The 22,305-nt window shown below is 40.0% G+C and overlaps 1 protein-coding gene across 3 annotated transcripts in view; it reads right to left on the bottom strand.

The window, feature by feature from the left end:
* Positions 1-21,906, bottom strand: part of LOC139954019 (intraflagellar transport protein 122 homolog) — a 45,322-nt gene extending 23,416 nt beyond the window's left edge. Inside the window, exons 1-13 of one of the 3 annotated variants that reach the window (XM_071953666.1) lie at positions 21,790-21,906; positions 17,559-17,625; positions 16,273-16,436; positions 15,387-15,463; positions 14,568-14,701; positions 13,807-13,886; positions 12,358-12,381; positions 7,682-7,757; positions 6,533-6,724; positions 4,866-5,063; positions 3,425-3,568; positions 2,588-2,725; positions 904-1,068 (exon numbers count right to left, since the gene is read on the bottom strand). In XM_071953666.1, coding sequence (XP_071809767.1) covers positions 904-1,068; positions 2,588-2,725; positions 3,425-3,568; positions 4,866-5,063; positions 6,533-6,724; positions 7,682-7,757; positions 12,358-12,381; positions 13,807-13,886; positions 14,568-14,701; positions 15,387-15,463; positions 16,273-16,436; positions 17,559-17,625; positions 21,790-21,848 — 1,518 coding nt within the window. In that variant the 5' untranslated portion in view covers positions 21,849-21,906. Of the gene's footprint in view, positions 1-903; positions 1,069-2,587; positions 2,726-3,424; positions 3,569-4,865; positions 5,064-6,532; positions 6,725-7,681; positions 7,758-11,442; positions 11,536-12,357; positions 12,382-13,806; positions 13,887-14,567; positions 14,702-15,386; positions 15,464-16,272; positions 16,437-17,558; positions 17,626-21,789 lie in introns of all 3 variants that reach the window. The other 2 variants (XM_071953656.1, XM_071953674.1) reach the window with 2 other exon arrangements.
* Positions 21,907-22,305: the final 399 nt, after the last annotated feature.

Below are 22,305 nucleotides of genomic sequence, written 5' to 3'. Positions count from 1 at the left end.
GGTCCTAACTCGAGATAAGACTAGTCTTAACTCTTTGTGAACTCCTACCCTGGTCACTTAGCCTTAGATTCATTCGTTAAACCATCTCAGCTCCCTAGGAGTATACAGACTGTGCAACAAAAATGTGCTACTCGGCTAAATCAATCCCAAGAACCATCTCTGCCCTCAAAGGTACCCATTTACCCCTGGGTGGAGAGAAGCAACTATAATTAAGTGTCTTGCTCAAGGACACAAGTATCACGACCGGGATTCGAACCCACACTCTGCTGAACAGAAGCAGCAGAGCTTGAGTTCGGTGCTCTTATCCGCTCCCCCACGACACGGAAAGAAGTGAAAAGTTGGAAATCTTGCATCAGGGGAATACAACCTTTGAAAGTAAGTGGTAAAGAGACCTTATGGTTTCTGAATAGAACTGGTAGTGTGACACTAAATATTGTTGTCAGTGTACAACAGGATCTATGGTGTTTTGTACACCCGAGGGGGCAAATGGCACATTGATTTGTGTGGAAAAAAGCCTGAAGCCCTGTTCCCATTGGACCTTTTCTTCCGCTGCCACGCAGAAACTTATCATGACTAACTTTGGTGTAATTCTACTTACACGACATTTGCATAGCAATTTACAGCGTGATCACACTAGGTTTACAGCGCGGAGCTGTTCCCATTGTCTTTTTAGCGGCTCTGTTCAGTTACCGTGGCTGCACGAAAGTCTTCTGCGACCTCTTTCGGTCAGTTAGTTTTACATCATGGTTGCGGTAAGCTAACAAGGAGGGCAGTTTACCATGCGTCCTGTTTTTATTTAATTTTGTCAGTCTAGTTTTGTCATTGAAAAAAAAGTTGCGGTACTTAAACAAAAAAGTCCAATGGGAACAAGGCTACATAAACGAATACATCTGCAATACATACCTGGAATAATAGTTCCTTGGTGTTGACGTCATACACTAAGCATGTATTATGTTCATCTACTACAGACAACTTAGTACGAGAACAGCTGATGTCCAGACATCGGACTGAAGTCTGTTGCTTCAAGATGAGAATCGGAAATGGGTTGTCCGCAAACAACTTCATTATCTATAGAAAAAACAGAGCTCTATGTTACTCAATAAACACAAAATTTAATACAAATTGACGGCAGGGTTTGATATTAATGAGGGAATAAAGGGGTAGCGACTAGTTCTTACACGGCCATTTAAAGCCAGCAGGGTCGAATTGCCTTTAGCGCACGGCAACGACCCTGCAAGGTTTTAAATGGCAATTAAGAACGGGTCACTACTCTTTTATTCCCATTCATAAGAATTCCCTTTTGTTAAAAAACGTTTACAAAAACGAAATTACAGACACTTTGACAGTTGAAAATTCGAGGTTTGAAATATTTTTTTCAAAAACTTTGTGAAGAGTCTGTTGCGCATGGGTTGTGTGTACGCGCGCACGCTTAGAAATAGATTACGCAAGCGCGCTTAGAAGTAGATTACGCGCTGTTACTAATAGCTATGAATTGGGTTCCGTGAGATAATCTTGCGCGCCTGGCATGCGGAAGCCAGCCGGTTATAAACACTGGTCATTATCAACCGTTTAAACACCACCACGTGACGCGCTCTCCACCAATAGGAGTAGAGAAACTGTCTGGGGTATTTATGAATATAGATTTCTGGTATAATGAAACCAAGGATGTCTCATAAGTGAACTTACTTCACTGTAGCTAGAGGAAACCTGCAAACCAGGTTAATATTAATGATAAAACTACGGGCTTCTTATACATAGCACTCATATCAGTCACTCAGTGACACTCAATGCACTTTAACATTTAGTATAACTAGCAAGGTATGTGCGGCTCTGGATGAAGTATGAGTTCTATTTCTTTATACATAAGACATAGCACAATGTAATGGTGCACAAGGTTTTGTGGCAAAAATATGCTGCCAATCAAACCAGGAACACCGGGGCGAACCCTTTCTCTTTTAAATGAGAGCACTGTGTTATTTTATGCGCGTTACACAACACACAGGACCGACGGCTTTACATCCCATCCAAAGGTCGAAGCAATCATGGTAAAGTGTCTTGCTTAAGGACTCAAGTGTCACAACTGAACCCACACTCTGCAGATCAGAAACAACAGAGTTTGAATTTGGTGTTCTTAACCTTAAAGGAACACGTTGCCTTGGATCAGACGAGTTGGTCTGTAAAAAGCGTTTTTGTATAAAATGCATATGGTTAGAAAGATGTTTTAAAAGTAGAATACAATGATCCACACAAGTTTGCCTCGAAATTGCGAGGTTTGCCTTTTACTGAGCGAACTAACACAGTTGGCCATTTATGGAAGTCAAAATTTTGACTCCCATAAATGGCCGACCGTGTTAGTCGACGAGGTAAAAGGAAAACCGTGCAATTTCGAGGCATATTTGTGTAGATCATTGTAGTCTACTTTTACAACATCTTTCTACCCATATGCATTTTATAACAAACGGTTACAGAACACTTTTCAAAGACCAACTCGACCGATCCAAAGCAACGTGTTCCTTTAACCGCTCGGCCATGACACTTCACCCATTTATAGCCATGAAATATGAGCTTTGTCTGGTACCCAACCTACCTGACCATTCTTTAATCCAACCAGTAGTCCTTCTCTTCCTGATGGTCCACCAATCACCTTGATGTATCGGATTAAAGCTTCCATCACCCACTCACGCTCCTTCACTCCTTTGAAACTCAGACTTATCAATCGCTTCTCCTAAATGTTAAAAAATAAATAAAAATAAAATGGAAATAGATTTAGCTGTTGCAAACCGCTTACCAACCAAAATAGATTATATACCTCATATATAGAATCCTCAAATCTGATTGGTTAAAGATTGAGTCATGGAAATAGCTGGGCCCTGGGCGTAGTCAATCGACTGTGCCCAACCTGAAAATAAAATTAGGGAGGTAGTGCTTTCTGCTCTACCGGCCAGGCTTCGGACTGATGATACCCAAGCCTACATCCGTATGGACTGTAAAAGGGGTAACCCTGTTTCAGCGCTAGGAGTACATGTAGGTGGTAACGGCCTCTGGATAAAAATAATTGTAGCCCACAACTTGAAGTGGCCTTAAGGCCTTGTGTGTCTGGTGACTTGCATAAAAAAGAAGAAATTAAAAAAAACGGTCGCAAATAGGTCCCTTGTGTGTATTGTATGATATGTACAGGAATAACTAGCGTTCCGTGTCACAGCGCGACTTTTCTTTGCAGGCGACCTTTCACCATAGTCAGGGTTGTGCATGACGTCACCAAGAGAGGGCTAGTGATCTTTTGATTAGTGCTTGTCAGGGTCTCACCCGAATGAGCACCCCGGGGTCGACACATGGAAGCTAATCGAACACATCCAATATAGGAAGCGCAATGTAAATGATAAAATATTATTACAAATGAGTACGTAGGAACAACTGGCCACACCTGACACAAGATGAGGTTCAATGAGCAGACAACTAGAAGGTTACAGTCAAACTTCTTGTTAATTCTCTCTTTGGGTCTGTAATGCATATCAGAAGTATCGTCCGAACACAGCTCATAAATCACAATCTTGTCTGACAGTTGCACCTGAAACAAAGAAGAAAATAACTCATTTAAAGCCATTGGACACTTTCGGTAAACAGTATTGTCCAAGGCCAACACTTCGTGTATCACAACTTATACATAAAATAACAAACCTGTGAAAATTTAGGCTCAATCGGTGATCGGAGTCGGGAGAAAATAACGGGAAAACCCACTCTTGGGATTATATCCGAAGGTTACGCCGTGTCATGACATGTGTTTAAAATAAATTTGTAACTCTCACTATCGAGAATTGATATTGTTTTAGTGTTTTCTCAAAAAGTAAAGCATTTCAAGGAATAATATTTCAAGAGAAGTCTTTCACCATTACCTTCTGTAAACCCTGTAAATTATTTGTAAATCTGCGAACTTTTTTTTTTCTGTACCAAAATGGTCCAATAGCTTTAATAATTTAACGGTTCAAAACCATGTTTTCAATATCCCTCAGAAAAAATGACACATTTTTCACAAGGAGGATATGTACTCTTTAAAAGTGGGAGCTTCAGATGGCCCTTGCGCTTGTGTCAATCACTCTACTAGTATGATAATAACCATACACAGTATCATGAGAGTTAATATCACACATTGACTTCAACTCCAACAAGCAACATCATCATGAGCTTCTACAAGACAAAGATCTGAAATGGTTATGACTTTAAACAAAAGAATTGGTGGCCAGTTTGAATTAAAGTGCCACCTTCGAAAAAAATAAAAACGAAAAATAAAAAGGTACTCATCCTCCTCTTTTTTGGAAAAACCTGGACGATCAACTGGTATTTAATACATATTTGGTTTGCGGTAACACCATGTGTGTATCTACTTGCCAGGTGGAGTTTGTTCTTAGAGAACTGTCTTGCTTAATTCTACTACCGCTGAGTAGATTGTTAGGGTGTTCTTTAGCTTATAGATAGGCCGGGACGACTACTTTAGCTTATAGGATCGTATAAGCTAAAGTAGTAGTCCCAGCCTATTTCTATACCATCTGCCCAGGTAATAGTTAAAAAGCAGGACAATTCTTTTCAGAACTGAGAAGTCTCCCGAACACCCTAACAATCTACTCCGCGGTAGTAGAATTAAGCAAGACAGTTCTCTAAGAACAAACTCTACCTGGCAAGTAGATACACACATGGTGTTACCGCAAACCAAATATATATTGATACCTCACCATGCAATGCCTCAAATCCTATAAAACTATTTTACCTGGCCTACTACAAAAAACAGCGCCACAAATCAAGACTAGGAAAATCTATACCCTTTGGAACTGTTTGTAAAATGTTGATACCAATGAAACCAAAGTACTTACCGCTAGTCTATGTTTGTATATAGCAATCTTCTTGACCATGTCCTTGCACTTGATGCGTACTTTCTGATCAGTGATTAGATGCTGTATGATGACGTCTGTCATATTCTCTCTGTATGCATAGCGATCTCGATACAGACCATGAACAGTACTGAATACAAGCTGGTAGAAAGCTATTGTTCCATCCTGGCATCCAATGGCCTTTGGAAACACAACAAATAATAATAATAAATAATAATATTTATAAAGCGCCTTTTACAAAAGTTACAAAGCGCTGCACAAAGTGTCTACGATTAAACACAAATTATAAAAAAAAAAAAGCATAAAATTAAAGAGTTTTTAACATGACTTTGAAGGATTGCCTGATGGATGTGGAGAGGTAGATTGTTCCATAATGTGGGTGCACTGACTGTGAAGGCTCGTTGGCCATACCGCATGTAGGTGGGGGTTGCAGGGGAGAAGCACTAATGGGAAGTAGCAGAAGAACGCAGATTAGTTCTTAATTTGTTTATAACCATAAACACCGATGTGTGTAAGCACATACTTAGTACAGGCATTTTATTAGCCATGTTAGGGTGAGATTCGAACCAACTACCTTTGCAATTCTAGAAAGCTACCGTTCCATCCTGGCATCCTATGGCCTCAGAAACACAACAGATTTAAATCTCTTAATTTCCGAACTAATGGTCTGCCATTTTGTGGAGTCAAAAACTTGACTTTCCAAAGTAGCGTGCCATGTTATTCACAGTGTAAAAGGAAAACCACACAATTTTGAGGTATGTTCGTCATGTTCGTGTCGATCATTGTTTGGAGCCAAGTAGACCCAAAATAACAAGTCAACCGTGTAAATTCTTAAACTTTGGGGGGCTAATCATCCTTACTCGCAGCTAAGAGCTGAATTGCAAAAGCGAAGGACATGGCTAGTTGTTCGAGAAGCAGGCATGCAAAAGCGCCTTTGACTGCCAGCCACATCAACCCATTATGACCATGGAGCACAGCCAGAGATCGAAAGTGTTTGATTTTTCCCGAGGGAGGAAAACCAGATGGTCTGGAAAACCCTTGTGGCACAGCGGAGAACCAACACACAGCGTATGGCCCTGGCAGGGTATCGAACCAGGGTGACCTTGGTGAGAGGCGAGCGCTTTACGCACTAGCCAACCATGTCCCCCTATGTTAAAACCTCACAAGATTGTAACTATGTAACACTACAACAAGCAATACTAAATAATAATAATGACATGCATTTATATAGCGCTTAATACCAGGTTTCTGAACAAGAAGCGCTGAACAAGAAGTGTATGATAAAAAACAAAAACAATTAAAGTTCGATGAAATAGCAAAAACTGAATAGACTAGATGGATTTAAATAAGTGTGTTTTGAGAGCGTTTTTAAACGAGTCCAGTGTAGTGGAGGCATGGATGTGGACGGACAGATTGTCCCAAAGAGTGGGAGTGGCGATTGAGAAGGAACGGTTTCCATAGCGAGTGCGGGGGATAGGACCCGAGTTGAATTCCAGGTGGACGATAGATGATGATCAGAGAACACAAGTTGTAGGTTGCTTTTTGGGAATAAGTAATTCTGAGGTATACTTACAGGCTAGACCATGTTTAACAATGCTACGGAGGCCGCCTACGGAGCCTCAACCATTTAAACTCTTAACATATCTTACCACATAGTTCTGATCTGGTCTGACTTCACAGCACCAGACCCATGAGTTCTGTTCTCCAATGATTCCAAGGTGTACGCCATCTTTGGTATATAGCGCCGCTTGCTTGTTGGATCCACCTATGACCATGTATTCACCACGAGAGAAATAACTCAGACAACATGGATCAAAACCAAGACTCCTCTCTTTTATAACCTATAGGAAAGAACAAAAGACACACAGAGATAGGATTAGCATCCTTGCAACTACGGGTGTCGTGGCTGAGCGGATAAGAGCACCGAACTCAAGCTCCGGTGCTTCTGTTCAGCAGAGTGTGGGTGCAAATCCCGGTTGTGACACTTGCGTCCCTGAGCACCACACTTAACTATAGTCATAGTTGCTTCTCTCCACCCAGGGTTAAATGGGTACCTGTGAGGGCAGAGATGGTTCTTGTGATTGGTTTAGCCGAGTAGTGCATGTAATCGCGCACAGGCTGTATACTCCCCATGGAGTTGAGTTTGTTCAAGGAATGATTTAAGGCTCAGTTTCCACGGGTCGATTTCACAAAGAGTTAGGACTAGTCCTAAAAGATATCAAAAAATACAGCTAATCCTACGTTAGGACTAGTAACTCAAATTAAGACAAGTCCGAACTCTTTGTGAAATCCACCCCAGGAGTAATAATGTCAAAAGCGCTAGATAAAAACTGATTATTATTATCATTTTTAAAGAGTTGTTACTTTTATAATTAAAGGCACTGGACACTATTGGTAATTGTCAAAGACCAGTCTTCTCACTTGGTGTATCCCAACACATGCATAAAATAACAAACCTGCGAAATATTGTACCTATTACAATAGCTGTTCCGACTGAACTATCGCAACAGCTAAAATAAACATAATTAAGCACCACGTAATGGTTTACAAGGTGTTGTATTGCAATATGCAGCCAATCAAACCACGAACCCCTTCTTTTTCGAAAAGTGCACTGGGTTCTTTTAAATGTGTAACAGGACACACAGGACTAACGGCTTAACATCCCATCCGAAGGTCCAAGCAATGGTGAAGTGTCTTGCTTAAGGACACAAGTGTCACGAATGGGACTCGAACCACACCCTGCTCATTTCTTCCTGAACGTTATTGGACTCCAGCGATCATAAAGAACCAAAACGTACCTGGCTTCCAGTAAGGTTATAGAATGACATCTTCTGACCCCAGTCCACTATAGCTAGGATATCTTGAGTATCTTCCCTGCAATAACAAACAATAAGATCTTCATCAGTGTTGTAGCCACGGTAGGCGTTGCCGGGCCGGCCTGCCCAGAACTAACTTCGCCTGGCACTCTGAGCAAAATACACTGTGCTGCCCAGCACAGATTTCCCAAGGCTTGCACTTCAGCAATGTTGGACCCCATATCTGCACCACTACAGTGGTGGACTAAATTGGATTTAGAGCCCACCACTGTAGTTGGTCTAGCAACAACACTGATCTTCACCAAGTTTCACCATAGAAATGGAAATAAGGGAATCAATGTGTGGTGAAGAGGCTTTCAACTAGTGGTTTAAACCTAACGAGGCCTGGTTCTTGATAGTTTTACCAAGACGAAGTCGAGGTAAATTATCAAGAACCAGGCCTCGGGGGGTTTAAACCACTAGTTGAAAACCGATTCAACACACTTTGATTTCCATTCATAAATAACTTTTCGCTAAAAAAACATCAACACTTATGATCAAAAAGTAAAACAAATGCAAAAATTATAATTTTCAATGATTTCTTTCAACACAACATCCCCCAAGCTATGAAATGGTAAAGCCCTCTGCCGCCCTCGGGTAAACAACTCCTTATAAGGGAATGCTGTGCGGAAATATTTGAAGTTTTACCCGATTGGGTAAAAGGGCAGTAACTTTGCTTTGGATGGTTTACTTAAATACTTCAGAAGCATTTGTATGAAGTTAGTAAACAACAAAGAAATAAACCAATCTTATAATACTGTGCCACAAATTTCAACAAAACAACTGTGCATCTGTAATTAAAGATAATTATTATTATATTGTTAGTAATAACATAAAAAAATACAGATAAACAATTCAAGCATTTTTAATGTTAACTTATAAATGTATAGTTATAAAAAAAAAAATAACGCTAGTAAGTGTTTTAGTTATAAACAAAAAAAAACGCTAGTGTTTTAATAAAATTACATTTTTAAAAGTTGTTTTTATGCTAAAATTATGATGCTGGCAGAACAACTGATAATTATGCAAACATTAGCAATAAACACTTCATAATAACAAGTTTACAAGAGAAACTGACTAGTTTACTATACAACAAATAACCTACAATGTAACTTGGGGTCGGACAAAGATAAATTGACTCGAGTGGGACTAGTGTTCATAGGTTTTGGAGGTACGTCGGCCGTTCGAACACGTCAGAGCCAATTAACAGCTGTCCCTGGGTAGCTACACCCACAATTTAACCCACAACAGAACGTTGCACAGGTTTCCTTTATTCTGATTCATTACAGCAGGGTGAATATTCATGTATCGGCCTCTGCGCTGACAAAACACCTGGTAAGCTTACCCGCGATATTCAAAGGCGAATGAATAGACTGTGATTGTGACATACCAAGTAACACAAAGAGTTTCCTCTGTTAAAAACAGTGCAGGACTGTCTCAACTCACGTTGGCTGTTTTTGAACTATTTGGCCGATGAATAATTCACCCTGTAAATGACTTACAATAAAGGAACCTTGTGCAACTTTCGTCGTGTATGTAAATTGTAGGTGTAGCTACCCAGGTAGAGCTATTCATTGGCTCTGACGTGGTCGACCGGCGGACCGGCCGACGTACCTTCACGACGTACATGGACCAATGACCTCCAGATAAACAAAGATGTTGAAAACATACATGACATAGGGAGACTGTCAACATAGGGCTAGATGGCTCAGACGGTTTGTACAGCGCCGTGCGTCGGCCAATAATCCTCCAAAGGTTTTTATGCAGCAGCACCAAACCTTTGGAACACTCTTCATTATCAAATACATCATGCTAATTCACTTCTCGATTTCAAAATTATCACTCAAAATACACCTTTTCCATATTTATTTTGCTTCTTAGGTTATTTTTATTTAATTCTCATTGCTTTGTATTGTTAATTTAGATTGCTTGTAATTATTCTTGTAAAGCATTGTGGTACCTTTTTTGGGTAAGAGCGCTATATAAATGCTTAGATTATTAGATTGTTATTGTTCCAAAGGTCATTGGTTCAAACCCTGCCCTAGTAAATTGTCTTTTGTTCAAGTCCAAATTATATACCAAGTCACTTTTTCTTGTGGTTTATTTCTTGATATTTGAAATAAAAAAGACGCATTCCCTTTTAAAGGTGATCCCCTGGCTGTCGCTTCCAGGTTGTATCCTTATTTGAATGTGATCCCTGGCTATACAACAGTTACAGATTGAATGGCTTCTGACTGGCAACCCTGAACAAGAATAAATTTACAAAATAGGGAGACCTCCAACATGGTTAGATAGCTCAGTTGGAAGAACACCTGCACGTTAACCCTGTGCTGCAGTATGACAGATTCCATGCGGCAACGCATGATCGTACGCTCCGCGACCGTCCAGTGACAAATTGCGACGAAATGCGTGCAAAACTGACTGGAAGATTGAATGCCTAGTAATAATCAGCAGCTAAGATCTAAGATGGGTCTGAGTGTATCAAATGCCCTGGGATGTATCAAAAGCCAGTGTGTGTTTTCAATGGGGCTTCAAAATTAAGTTGACTGTAGGTCGATGACTCACCCAAGCTAATTACCCAAGCTGGTAATATTGTTATGTGGCTATGTTCCATAAGGGAACTTGTGAAGTTTCGTTATTTTTAACCGTGAAGTCACGGACCGCACCATGCCACAGCGAAGGGATAATGATATTACACAATACAAAATATTATTATTACAAAGAAAACTCTTCCAACACTTAGAGTTACACACCGCTGCTTACTCGCTGACAGTTAGTTTTGCGCATGTTCGAAGTTGTTGACGAGCGCTCTCTTGAGTCAAAATCGTAAACAAAACATAGCCTTTCAACCGTTGAAAATGATCTGGAGTCATCGCAATTTTTGACCAATTAAAAGCCAAGATGGAAAACTAAACATGAATATGCAATGAAGTTAGTTGCGATGGTCGGATTTTGAGTCGAATTGATCCTTCAAAATCTACGTAATGTGAATTTTCTTGTTGAGAAATAAGACCTCACACGTAAGAAATAAATAACAACTAATGTTTTCCACTCAAAATTGAGAGAGCAAACCCTTTGAAAACAATTCCCTGTTTATTTTTGTAACACATGACGACGTTCTGGTGAAGCATTTTTATCAAGAGTAATGTACACAAGCATTGGGCAATTGTCGCTTTTTGTGACGTGTGCAAACTGTAATAAACATTGTGCATTGTATGTGTTTGTTTAGTTTGTATGTGAAACATGTGGGCCGCGTCAGAAAAACATTGGTGGAATCCCACTGATTTTAATTAATCCAGAGGGTTTGCTGCTATATAAACGGAATAATTTGATAGAATAATAATTTTCCTCTACAACAAACATTGTTTTATCAGGGAAATTCAATTTTACTCACAAACGCCAACAAAACTCATCGTTAAAGTCATAAAAACATGCACAAAACAGCGATGGGGTCACTGCTGTGAATAATTTATCTAATGTTGGACTTTCTGAAAATCTCGCGCATGCGCAAAACTATTTGGCACTCGATGTAGAGCTCTGAACAGCGGTGTACAGTGAAGCTATTTTTGGCAACATCACTAAATTTCAGATGCTCAACATGCAAAAAATTGTACCAATTATTGAAAAACAATTATAATGAGCTACAACGTGCTATTAGTGAGTTATTCGATGAAAGTAACTTGTACGACAAGAACCTGACTAACCTACGACATTTGCGACTTCCTGATGAAGTTATAGATTCATTACTATTGGATGCCACGCAGGATTCAGTAGACTTGGTGTACAGTGAGACTTTTCTGGATGTAGAATCATGATTCACGTTACATCAATCTTATGTTAAAACCCTTTCCTTACCAGTAGACTGCACTCATAACCTCTCTTGCTTACCATTGGCCACTTTAGTCGACCAAGCTTACATATATATGGGATTTGAGGCATTGCATGGTGACATTTGGTTTGCGTTAACACAATAATATGGAAGTCTTATATAGCGCACGTATCTACCAAACAAGGTACTCGAGGTGCTGAGCATATACAAACTTTCAGAAAGATAGGTTATTGCAGTGATGAATTCTGAGACCCTATTACTTAGCACCTTATAAGGGTTTACAAGGTGCTACAGCGCATACAGCAGCAACAGCCAGGAACATCGGGGCAAACCCCTTCTCTTTTCGATAAGTGACTGGGTTCTTTAACATGCGTTTACACAACACATGGGACCAATGGCTTTTCGTCCCATCCGAAGAATGAAGCATCGGTTAAGTTTCTTGCTCAAGGACACAAGTGGCACGGCTGGGGATTCAAACCCACACTCTGCTGATCAGAAACACCAAAGTTTGAATTCGGTGCTCTTAACCGCTCAACCATGACACTTCCACGCTTACAACACCAGAGCTTGGGTTCGGTATACTAGACTGCTCGGCTACGACATGGCACAAATATTTAAGAAACACTTCAAATACATTTTCTTACAATCTTCTGGTTAACTCTTCTTTGGAGAAGTACTTAGAAGTAATCTGTTACTGTTAAAGTACATGTAAGTGACTCATCAATCAAGTCTGAATGGTTAGCATGGTTACTGGTTAACACAAACAACCTCTGTATCATAACATACCTACCTATTGCCAGTGATATCACTGATGCTTTAGGGGAACAAAAACACATTCAAATAAATAAAGCAATTGTTTCTAAAATAGAAACTTTGATTGGATATAATTTTCCCGCTTTTTTTCTGGATCCTTCCCTTAATCCCTTCCCCCTCTCTTTTTCTATGAATGGATATGTATTTGTTTGTACTTGTTTTATGCCTCTGAAGAAGGTCTGGTTTGGATCGAAAGCTAAGGCCATCTACCCTATTCATCGAATAAATAAATAAAGCAAGTTACACATTACAACTGGAATGCATGGCATATCAAAATGCGCATTTTAAAATATATCGTTGTCAGCCACATCCTATCTCAAGTTAGTGGAGTAACCCATCCTAACTTAGGATGGGTTCAATGCATCCTACGCCTTTGGATACAAAATGTTACTCATCCTAAGTCCTAAGTTCAATCCTAAGTTAGGAAAAATTTGGTGAAATCGACGGCAGGAATAGTAGAACAGGAGTGTCTTGGAAGCAAGAGTAAAATGTAAGGAGCGACCGGACGCGCTAGAAGTCAGAAGAAAGGCTGTTGCACTCGTTCAGAACGACCCTTGAGTGCCTTGGTTTAAGACGTTGATTTTGTCAAGAGCCGAACCAATGTAAATATCATGCTAAGTCATCTGACTGACACCAACCTCGCTACCATGGGCAGCGCACCGTATCATGCTAGCTCTGCATACGTGTCTTACCCCTAGGAGGGAAACTCCGATCCGTGTCTTTGACTGGCTATCATATACGCACAAAATTTGAAACGCTGTGCGTCTGCAAAACGCTCTATACGCCGAAACCCGTGCGTATAAAGATGTACGTATTCACTTTTTTTGTCACGCAACACTGAACGGCAAGGCAAGTTTATGACTTTTATTACACACAGCGCATCCAGCGTGTGTAAACGCCCAACACAGAACGGATCAACCACAGGACTTATTGTAATATCCCTTATATTTGGATATCTTCGAAGTTACACTTCTAGGGGTTATGATCGAGCAAGGCATGCTGGGAAAAGATGGCTCAGCAAGATCGATCACCCCTGGGAACGGGGTCGGACTGAAACCAATGTTTATTTTGGTCCACCTAGAGTTGCTCCTAATGCCTAATCTATTTGGCTTGGTGCGACTCTGGTGCGCATGTCTCAAATGGGGGTAAGTAAGAGATGTCGGTAACGGTAATCCCTTCTGACCCCCCCAGTTATCAAAACCAAGTCGTACGGTTCCCGCTCTTTCCAATATGCAGCAGTTCAGTTATGGAACAGTCTTCCAGAGGTTGTTAAACAGGCTGAGACATCAGAACTATTCAAAACCCGGTTGAAAACATATCTGTTTACTTTGTACAATAATTGTTGATTTCCTTTTACAGCGCATAGGGACCTCACGATGATATGCGCTATATAAGAATGGTTTTTATTATTATTATTATTACATACCTTGCTGGATTCCATTGAATACCCCAGATGGGACTCAGCCCTCCACCCGGTCTCTCAATCTTGGATTTCTCATCTCCATTCTACAAGGTATAAAGGAAGACATTTGGTTCAAGCTCAGGTTGTGTATCGCGTCTTACTACGGGGCGTCATGGCTGCTGAGCCAGACTCAAGCTCTGGTGTTATTGATCAGCAGAGTGTGGGTTCAACTCCCTGGCACAATTTCATAGAGATGCTTATGTTTAAGAGTTTGGGTACTTTTTGTAGAACAGGAACCACAATGTCCACAAATTTACATTGAACTCAATTAGTTTGAAGATAACGATTGTAGAAAGTTTCCCTTGTTACTTGCTGGGGTGCTATTGTTTTTGAGAAATGTATAAAACAAGTCCCAAAACTAATTTTTGCCTCAGATTAAGTGGTATAGATATCCAGATGCATGGCACAGCTGAAGAAAAAGACCTGTCACCCCAGACTTGGGTTATTTGAGGAGAAGCATGGAACTGGATCGAAGATTCCTTGTCAGAGTGTAAATTTGAAGTACATGTAGTTGTGAGATATAGTTAAGGGGCCTTGCCGTTAGGTGCGTTGTGGACAATGAGCATGCAAATCAATGAGCATCAGCTTCAAGATAATTCACTGGCTCCCTATCTCGAGCCAGTTAAGTTGTGTCAAAATGGGCGTGATAGAACAGGAATTTCTAGAAAGTGTCATGATGCGGGATGTGGTGTTTTGGAGGCATTGAAGACAGGAAATCTACTTACCTTGCTTCTGATGCTAACACAGCCATTATACATGCCTAGTGCAAGATGCTGACCATCATTAGTCCAGCTGCAACATGTGATTCTACTCCCTGTCTTATGCTTAGATACAGACTTCTGCTCCATGGACCAAAGACCTTCAAGAAAGCACAGTCAATAATCCAAAGAAATATCAGACATTTTATAATAATTGTACTGATGTTAAAGGGTCTGTGTACTTTTTGTAACACAAATCACAATATCCACAGATTTACATTAAACTTAAACAGTTGGAAGATAATGATAGTAGAAAGCTTCACTTGAAAACTTACTTGCAGAGGTGCTGTATTTTCTTAGAAGTGAGAAAAAAAATGTCACACAAATTATTTTAGTCTCAGTTTTAGCATGTTAAACTCCGGAAAGTAATGAGCATATAGTGTATATTTGGTTTGCGGTAGCACCATGTGTGTGTACACTTGCCAGGTAAAGTTTGATCTTTAGAGAACGGTCTTGCTTTGTATTCTACTACCGTAAAGTAGATTTATAGGATTGTTTGGGAGACTTCTCAGTTCTGAAAAGAACTGTCCTGCTTTTTAACTACTACTAGCAATAATAATAATATAATAAGGCGGAAGGTATAGAAAATTGGCTGGGACTACTACTTTAGCTTAAAGTATCTTTATTAACTGCACTACCACACAGTGAGTGCTTTGTCTCAACGTTTCGACCAGCTTGCTCTAGTCATTATCAGGTGCCTGGCAAGTAGATACACACATGGTTTTACCGCAAACTAAATACCTCACCATGCAATGCCTCAAATCATTTAAACATAAGGTCACTTACCAAAGTCACTACAAGCACAGCTTGCCAACTGATGTGTGATTGGATTGAATGATAAACACTGTATGGCGTCATTGTGACTAGCATCAAAGAGAAACAAAACCCAGCATTATTTATTCAATAAACTATTTCTGTGATATCACTCTATTGTTGAAAGTGTAGATTATTTTTACGAATCTAAACTTTCGCTACGAATCTACACTTAAAGGCAGTGGACACTATTGGTAGTTACTCAGTCCTCAGATTTAGAATCTGAGGTCTCGAAATCAAGCATCTGAAAGGACACATCTTCGTTTGACGAGGGTTTTTTTTCTTTCATTACTCTCTCGCAACAGAGACGACCGATTGAGCTCAAATTTTCACAGGTTTGTTATTTTATGCATATGTTGAGATACACCACAATTACCAATAGTGTCCAGTGTCTGTAGGTGTACATGTAGATTCATTACATATTCAACAGTTGAGTGTAGATTCATTACAAGTAAATAGTTCAACTTGAAAATTACTGTTTTTCCAAACTGAAAGATAGCAAGATGTGCAACAAAACACAGCTGAAAATAGTTATCTTTCAATTTACAAAAAAATCCAGTTAAGAAAAATTACTTTAGTAACACACAAGTTAATTGTTAGCTAAGCAAAGTGACATTGTACTTGATATTTTTGCAAGCACTATATACATGTATGCCTAAATATTGTTGACAACATATACAAAATTAAATAGACTAAATAGAAATCCAATTCTCTGAATATGTTACCATGAGTAAAAAAGTTTAAGCCAGAGAATAGACTCTAAAGTGTAGACTCGTGACTACACTCTATCCACAAATCTCTATTCCTCGCCCATTCTCCATCATGTGTCTAACGCATACATGTAGCAGTAAATGCTTACGTGTATTTGAGGATGCCTTCCAGTTTGGAAGTCCATATAATGACACTCTTATCAGCTGAACCTGAGGAGAATCTCTTGCCATCTTTAGCATACGCCACACAGTATACTGTGTCTTTATGTCCTTTCAATGGTTGAATCAACGTCCCATCATTTGCATCGTATACCTGAAGAAAGAAAATAGCACAAAAAACTCAGGATTGATTTCTTTCTGGAAAAGTATGCAGACCTTTAAAGGCAGTGAACCCTTTTGGAATTACTCAAAATAATTATTAGCATAAAGCCTCACTTGGTAACGAGTAAGGGGGAGAGGTTGATAGCATAAAACATTGTGAGAAACGCCTACCTCTGAAGTGACGTAGTTTTTGAGAAAGAAGTAATTTTCCACGAATTTGACATCAGAATTAGATTTTGAGGTCTGGAAATTAAGCATCCTACATGTAAAGCATACAACTGCGTTGACACAGGTATTTTTTTCTTTTATTATTATCTCGCAACCTCGACGGCCAAAATGAGCTCAAATTTTCACAGGCTTGTTATTTTATGCATGTTGAGATACACCAAGTGAGAAGACTGGTCTTTGACAATTACCAATAGTGTCCAATATCTTTAAAGGCACTGGACACCTTTAGCGATTGCAAAGACGCAGTATTCTAACTTGGAAGGCCTGATACTTCACGAAGGCCATTGCTTTCATGCCCTCTGGTCATTGCCGTGGTGCCCTTTATATGCTCCAGTAGAACAAATTACAATATCCTCATGGGGTGCCCTCAACAAAGGAGAAAATGTCTAGGTGCCCTGGTCCTTTCAAAAACGAAGCACACAGGCCTGACTTTGTGTATTCCAAAAGGAAAAAAATTTATTTTTGCCTCAATTGGTCGTCGAAGTTGCAGGAGAATAATGAAAGAAAAAACATTTGTAAAGCGCCTAATGCAAAAGCCTCTAAGCGCATGTAGGGACTTAAAAACCCAATCCAAATGCAAGGCTCTGGTCCAGTTATGAAACCGGGGCCGGGTCCACAGACATTGAAGGCAGGGATAAAAACCACAGCTGAGCTGACCACCCTTTTCCATTATTTGAACGAATTGCGGGCCTGATGCTTTACAGAGGCAACGACGGCGATTGCCTCCATGCCCCCCAGTCATTGCCTTGGTGCCCTTGAATAGCTCCAGTAGAAATTTACAATTTTCTTATAGGGTGCCCTTTACAAAGGAGAAAAATTCCTTGGTGCCCTTGCCCTTTCAAAAACAAAGCAAACAGGCCTGGAACTATGATCTTGTAATACTTACTAATACTCTGTTGCCAGCTGCTACAATAAGTTGTGTACCGTCTGGTCGGAATGCAATACCGTAGATGCTACATTGACACAACATAAAGAAGAAAAAAAACATTTAAAAGATTTGGTTGACACTTGTGCCCTTGACTTTTTTGGTGACTGGCCAGCAGGAACGTATCTTGTCATTTCACTATTCCATAGTCTGTCACCTTTTTCACTAGTTCGTAGATCTCCAATAAATTTGGATGCTTTTTAACACTTGGCTTAAAAACTGGCTTCGACCGTTCCATTATATGATAAGGGTACATTTAGCACTTACTAGACAACAAAGAGCAGGTTTCATGTAAAGACCTTTACATGACACCCGCCCTCTATTATTGTGTTGTAAGCACTAAATCGATTATAAGCCAAGCTTGTCTGACCAGACTTTTCATTAAGTTATGGCTTATGCCATTGCATTTCTGTTTATATTACATAATAACACACACAATTCTATAAGTATAAGTCCTTGGTTTATTTTGCTGTTTTTGACTTGAGGTACTTGTAACTTATTGTCAGCACTCTGGACTGGTTGTCAGCGTGTTAATATTAATATTATTATTACTGGTTTGTTAAAAACATCTGCTTGTCGCTGCCGGCAGGCTAGTTGCAATAACGTAGCCCTCCTCTCGACAGCCGCCCGGCCGGAGGGTTACGAGATTATTTTGAGCGGCAAACGACCATCTGGTCCAACACGTATAATTTCGACAGCTAGTCACCAGATTTATACACCATTTTTAACACTTTCAAAAATCATGAATTATAACACAGATTCATTTACAATCAAAATATAAAAGCACAGGAAAATATTTATACAATGGGAACATGAACAAATTTAAAAGCGAAAGACAAGATTCGTTATGAAAACGATTTGGGCATTTAGAAGGACCTACATTTTGCAATATAAAGCAACATCGCTAAACACTGACACTCCGGTCCATTTTTATATTCCTTTGACTTTTTGAGGCTTTGTTTGAGCATATTATGAGGACGGAATTCCGTCCGTTCTTGAATTTTCTTTCACTTTAAAGTGTTTCAACTAAACATTCTCTTAGCATGTTTAGTTTAACATGATTAAAGGAACACGTTGCCTTGGATTGGACGAGTTGGTCTATAAAAAGCGTTTGTAACCGCTTTTTATATAAAATGCATATAGTTCAGAAGATTTTTTTAAAAGTAGAATAAATGATCCACACAAATATGCCTCAAAATTGCATGATTTTCCTTTTACTTTGCGAACTAACAGGGTCGGCCATTTATGGGGGTCAAAAATTTTACTCCCATAAATGGCCGACCGTGTTGGTCGACGAGATAATAGGAAAACCGTGCAATTTCGAGGCATGTTTGTGTGGATCATTGTATCTACTTTTACAACATCTTTCTACCCGTGGTATTTTAAAACAAATGGTTACAATCGTTTTCCAAAGACCAACTCGACCAATCCAAGGCAACGTGTTCCTTTAAGACTCAACAAGAGGAAATGAACATGAACATCCATTAAAAAATCAAACTCAAATTTCACCATGCCATCATGCCACCACCAACTGTAAAGTTAACATGGAAGGATGGTCAAACAACAATCCTAATTAAATTTTTAAAAAGTGTATGAATTTTTAAGTGGATGTCGGACACTTCGTTCCTTTGCCACTTCGTACCTTCGGGACACTTCGTACTGTAACAAAATTGGTCACTTCGTACCACGGGCGGGTTAGGAAATGACCATCAGCAGCTGAGTCACTTCGTACCTTCATTAAAATGTGCATTCCTCAATAATTTAATGTTGAGATAAAAGTAAATAATACTTAATAAATTGTAATTTTTGTTTGAATAGGCCCCTATGTGAATGTCATGTTTAATTACTGCCAAGGACAACATCTTCTGCAAATATTTTTTACAATAATTTCAAAGTCTGGCTTTCCAAATGGCTCGTTGGTCCCAACCAAAATTAAGTAACAATTGGTTTTATTTGCTTTTACTTCATAATCATCTGATCTCAAAGCACAAAATAATCATAAACGATATAGAAATCCTGAATTAGTACGAAGGTAGGAAGTGTCTTGTGAGAAGGTACGAGGACTTGTGAGAAGGTACGAAGTGTCTTGTAAGAAGGTACGAAGTGTCCAAGGTTAGGCAAGAAGTGTCCTAAGTCACTTCATACCTAGACCCAGTAACTGGGGCGCTGTACTCCTTTTAAACAATTTTTGACTTCATCTGTCGTACTAGCGCCCCAGGGAACGGCACAGAATTTTAACGAATACCCTGTTTTTCTGCGACACCCAGCCACAAAAAATGCCTCAAAATGACAAAAAGACCAAACAAACTAGCTCAAAAATCACCTACTCTATTCTCGATACGTCTAGGATGTAACATCAGGCATTTAATTGTACTCACGATAATTTTTTAAACTCCAAATCGATGATTTTTAACTCCGCATCGTGGAGAGATTGACAAGTCTGCGATTTTCGGATGTGTATGATAACGAAACATGGCGTCGCGGTGTATAGATCAGGTGGTAGTCGCATCACGTGTCTTCGGTTTGCTGGTGACGCGTTGTGGGTGGATGTCCATCAACGGCTGTTTAATGCTACACTTGTTACAGGCGTTGCAGCGAATGCTATACATTGTACACTGGGATGGGTACAGGCGCTGCAGCTAGCGAGTGCCCACGTGCGTTCAATCATGAGCAACGTAACTTACACGGTGCCGGGTTGTTGGAAAATTATCAGAAAGGGGGTGAAAGGTTCTCAGAAAGGGAATATTGTCTGAAAGAGGGGGATGAAGTCTGCTGGTCTGGATTTTTCTGGTCATCGCCCCCCCCCCCAAATAAAACAAAAAAAAGGGGGAAAAAAGATGATAAATAAATAAAAACCGCTGTACTTCATCTAGGCCTACGATTTTTGTGCATGGTTAAATTGCTTCTTATAATGTTTAGTGCTGCCAGTGTCACTGTAGGTAAAAATGGCGTTCAATACAGATACATACCAGGATTTGCTGGAACGGTACCTACAAAAATCGTAGGCCTAGATGAAGTACAGCGGTTTTTATTTATTTATCATCTTTTTTCCCCTTTTTTTTCGTGTTTTTTTTTTTTTTTTGGGGGGGGGGAGCGATGACCAGAAAAATCCAGACCAGCAGACTTCATCCCCTCTTTCAGACAATATTCCCTTTCTGAGAACCTTTTACCCCCTTTCTGATAGTTTTCCAACAACCTGGCACCGTGTAAGTTACGTTGCTCATGATTGAACGCATGTGGGCACTCGCTAGCTGCAGCGCCTGTACCCATCCCAGTGTACAATGTATAGCATTCGCTGCAACGCCTGTAACAAGTGTAGCATTAAACAGCCGTTGATGGACATCCACCCACAACGCGTCACCAGCAAACCGAAGACACGTGATGCGACTACCACCTGATCTATACACCGCGACGCCATGTTTCGTTATCATACACATCCGAAAATCGCAGACTTGTCAATCGCTCCACGATGCGGAGTTAAAAATCATCGATTTGGAGTTTAAAAAATTATCGTGAGTACAATTAAATGCCTGATGTTACATCCTAGACATATCGAGAATAGAGTAGGCGATTTTTGAGCTAGTTTGTTTGGTCTTTTTGTCATTTTGAGGTATTTTTTGTGGCTGGGTGTCGCGAAAAACAGGGTATTCGTTAAAATTCTGTGCCGTTCCCTGGGGCGCTAGTACAACAGATGAAGTCAAAAATTGTTTAAAAGGAGTACAGCGCCCCAGTTACTGGGTCAACTTCATACCTTGAAAAGGTATGAAGTGTCGAGGGTACGAAGTGGCAAAGGGATGACGAGTGTCCTGACACCTTTATTAAGTTAATAAACGTTTAAAATTAAAATTAAAACAGGTGACTCACTCACTGGCACTGATATAATTAAAGTGATAGTGATAATTAAAATGAGATAATAAATATGGTGAAACTTTTTACCCTCGATTTCATTTGCCATAATGATTGATCAGACATCACCCTGGACAAAGTCAATGATAACTTGGATCACATTTTTGTTGAGTTGTTTATTAATTTTAGTTTCGCCACAAATACCGACAGCCGGCCCCAATTAATTTGTTTACTGATTGTCAGTGTCCGGAATTTGGACAAGTGAAAACAAATTTGTTTATCACAAGAATAACATTACTTTGCAGGGGGGAAACACTGCATCAAATAGTTCTTTTGCTCAACTTACCATTGTTCAATTTTATCTCTATCGTGAACTTTATCCACCCAAGTTGGAACGGCCCTCATGATGCTTTAGTGATGGTGGCCGAAATTTCTTTCCGAGCTCTCAAGCTTTCGAACGAAATATGCAGACGAAAATGCAAGTGCGCATGCGTTGGGTACCATCACTATGGAAGCTTACGTCTGGCTCCCTTTCGCGCAGCAATAGGATTTGGAACGTCATGGTAAACTTTAGAACCAGTCTTTTAAGTTCAGACAGAGGGGGCGCGTCAATTAATTAGCTTGGAAAGGGGGAGGGTTGGAAGGGGGCGGGGGTTCTGGTATGCGGTGGTGGGGTGATGGGGTGTGGTGACTAATGGGGGTGGGGTTGATGAGCTTGAATGTACACTTCCGCATGATAACCACAACAGTGCGCCAACAATGTTTGTTGAATAAGATGAGCTTCACTTTTGAAAGAATGTTTTACCTACCCAACCAACCAAATTGACCCCTGGTTTAATGTCAAATGTCGAATGGCCTTTCA

Source organism: Asterias amurensis, chromosome 2 (assembly GCF_032118995.1).
Source record: "Asterias amurensis chromosome 2, ASM3211899v1".
NCBI classification, from domain to species: Eukaryota; Metazoa; Echinodermata; class Asteroidea; order Forcipulatida; family Asteriidae; genus Asterias; species Asterias amurensis.
This window is presented reverse-complemented; position numbering and strand designations above follow the sequence as displayed.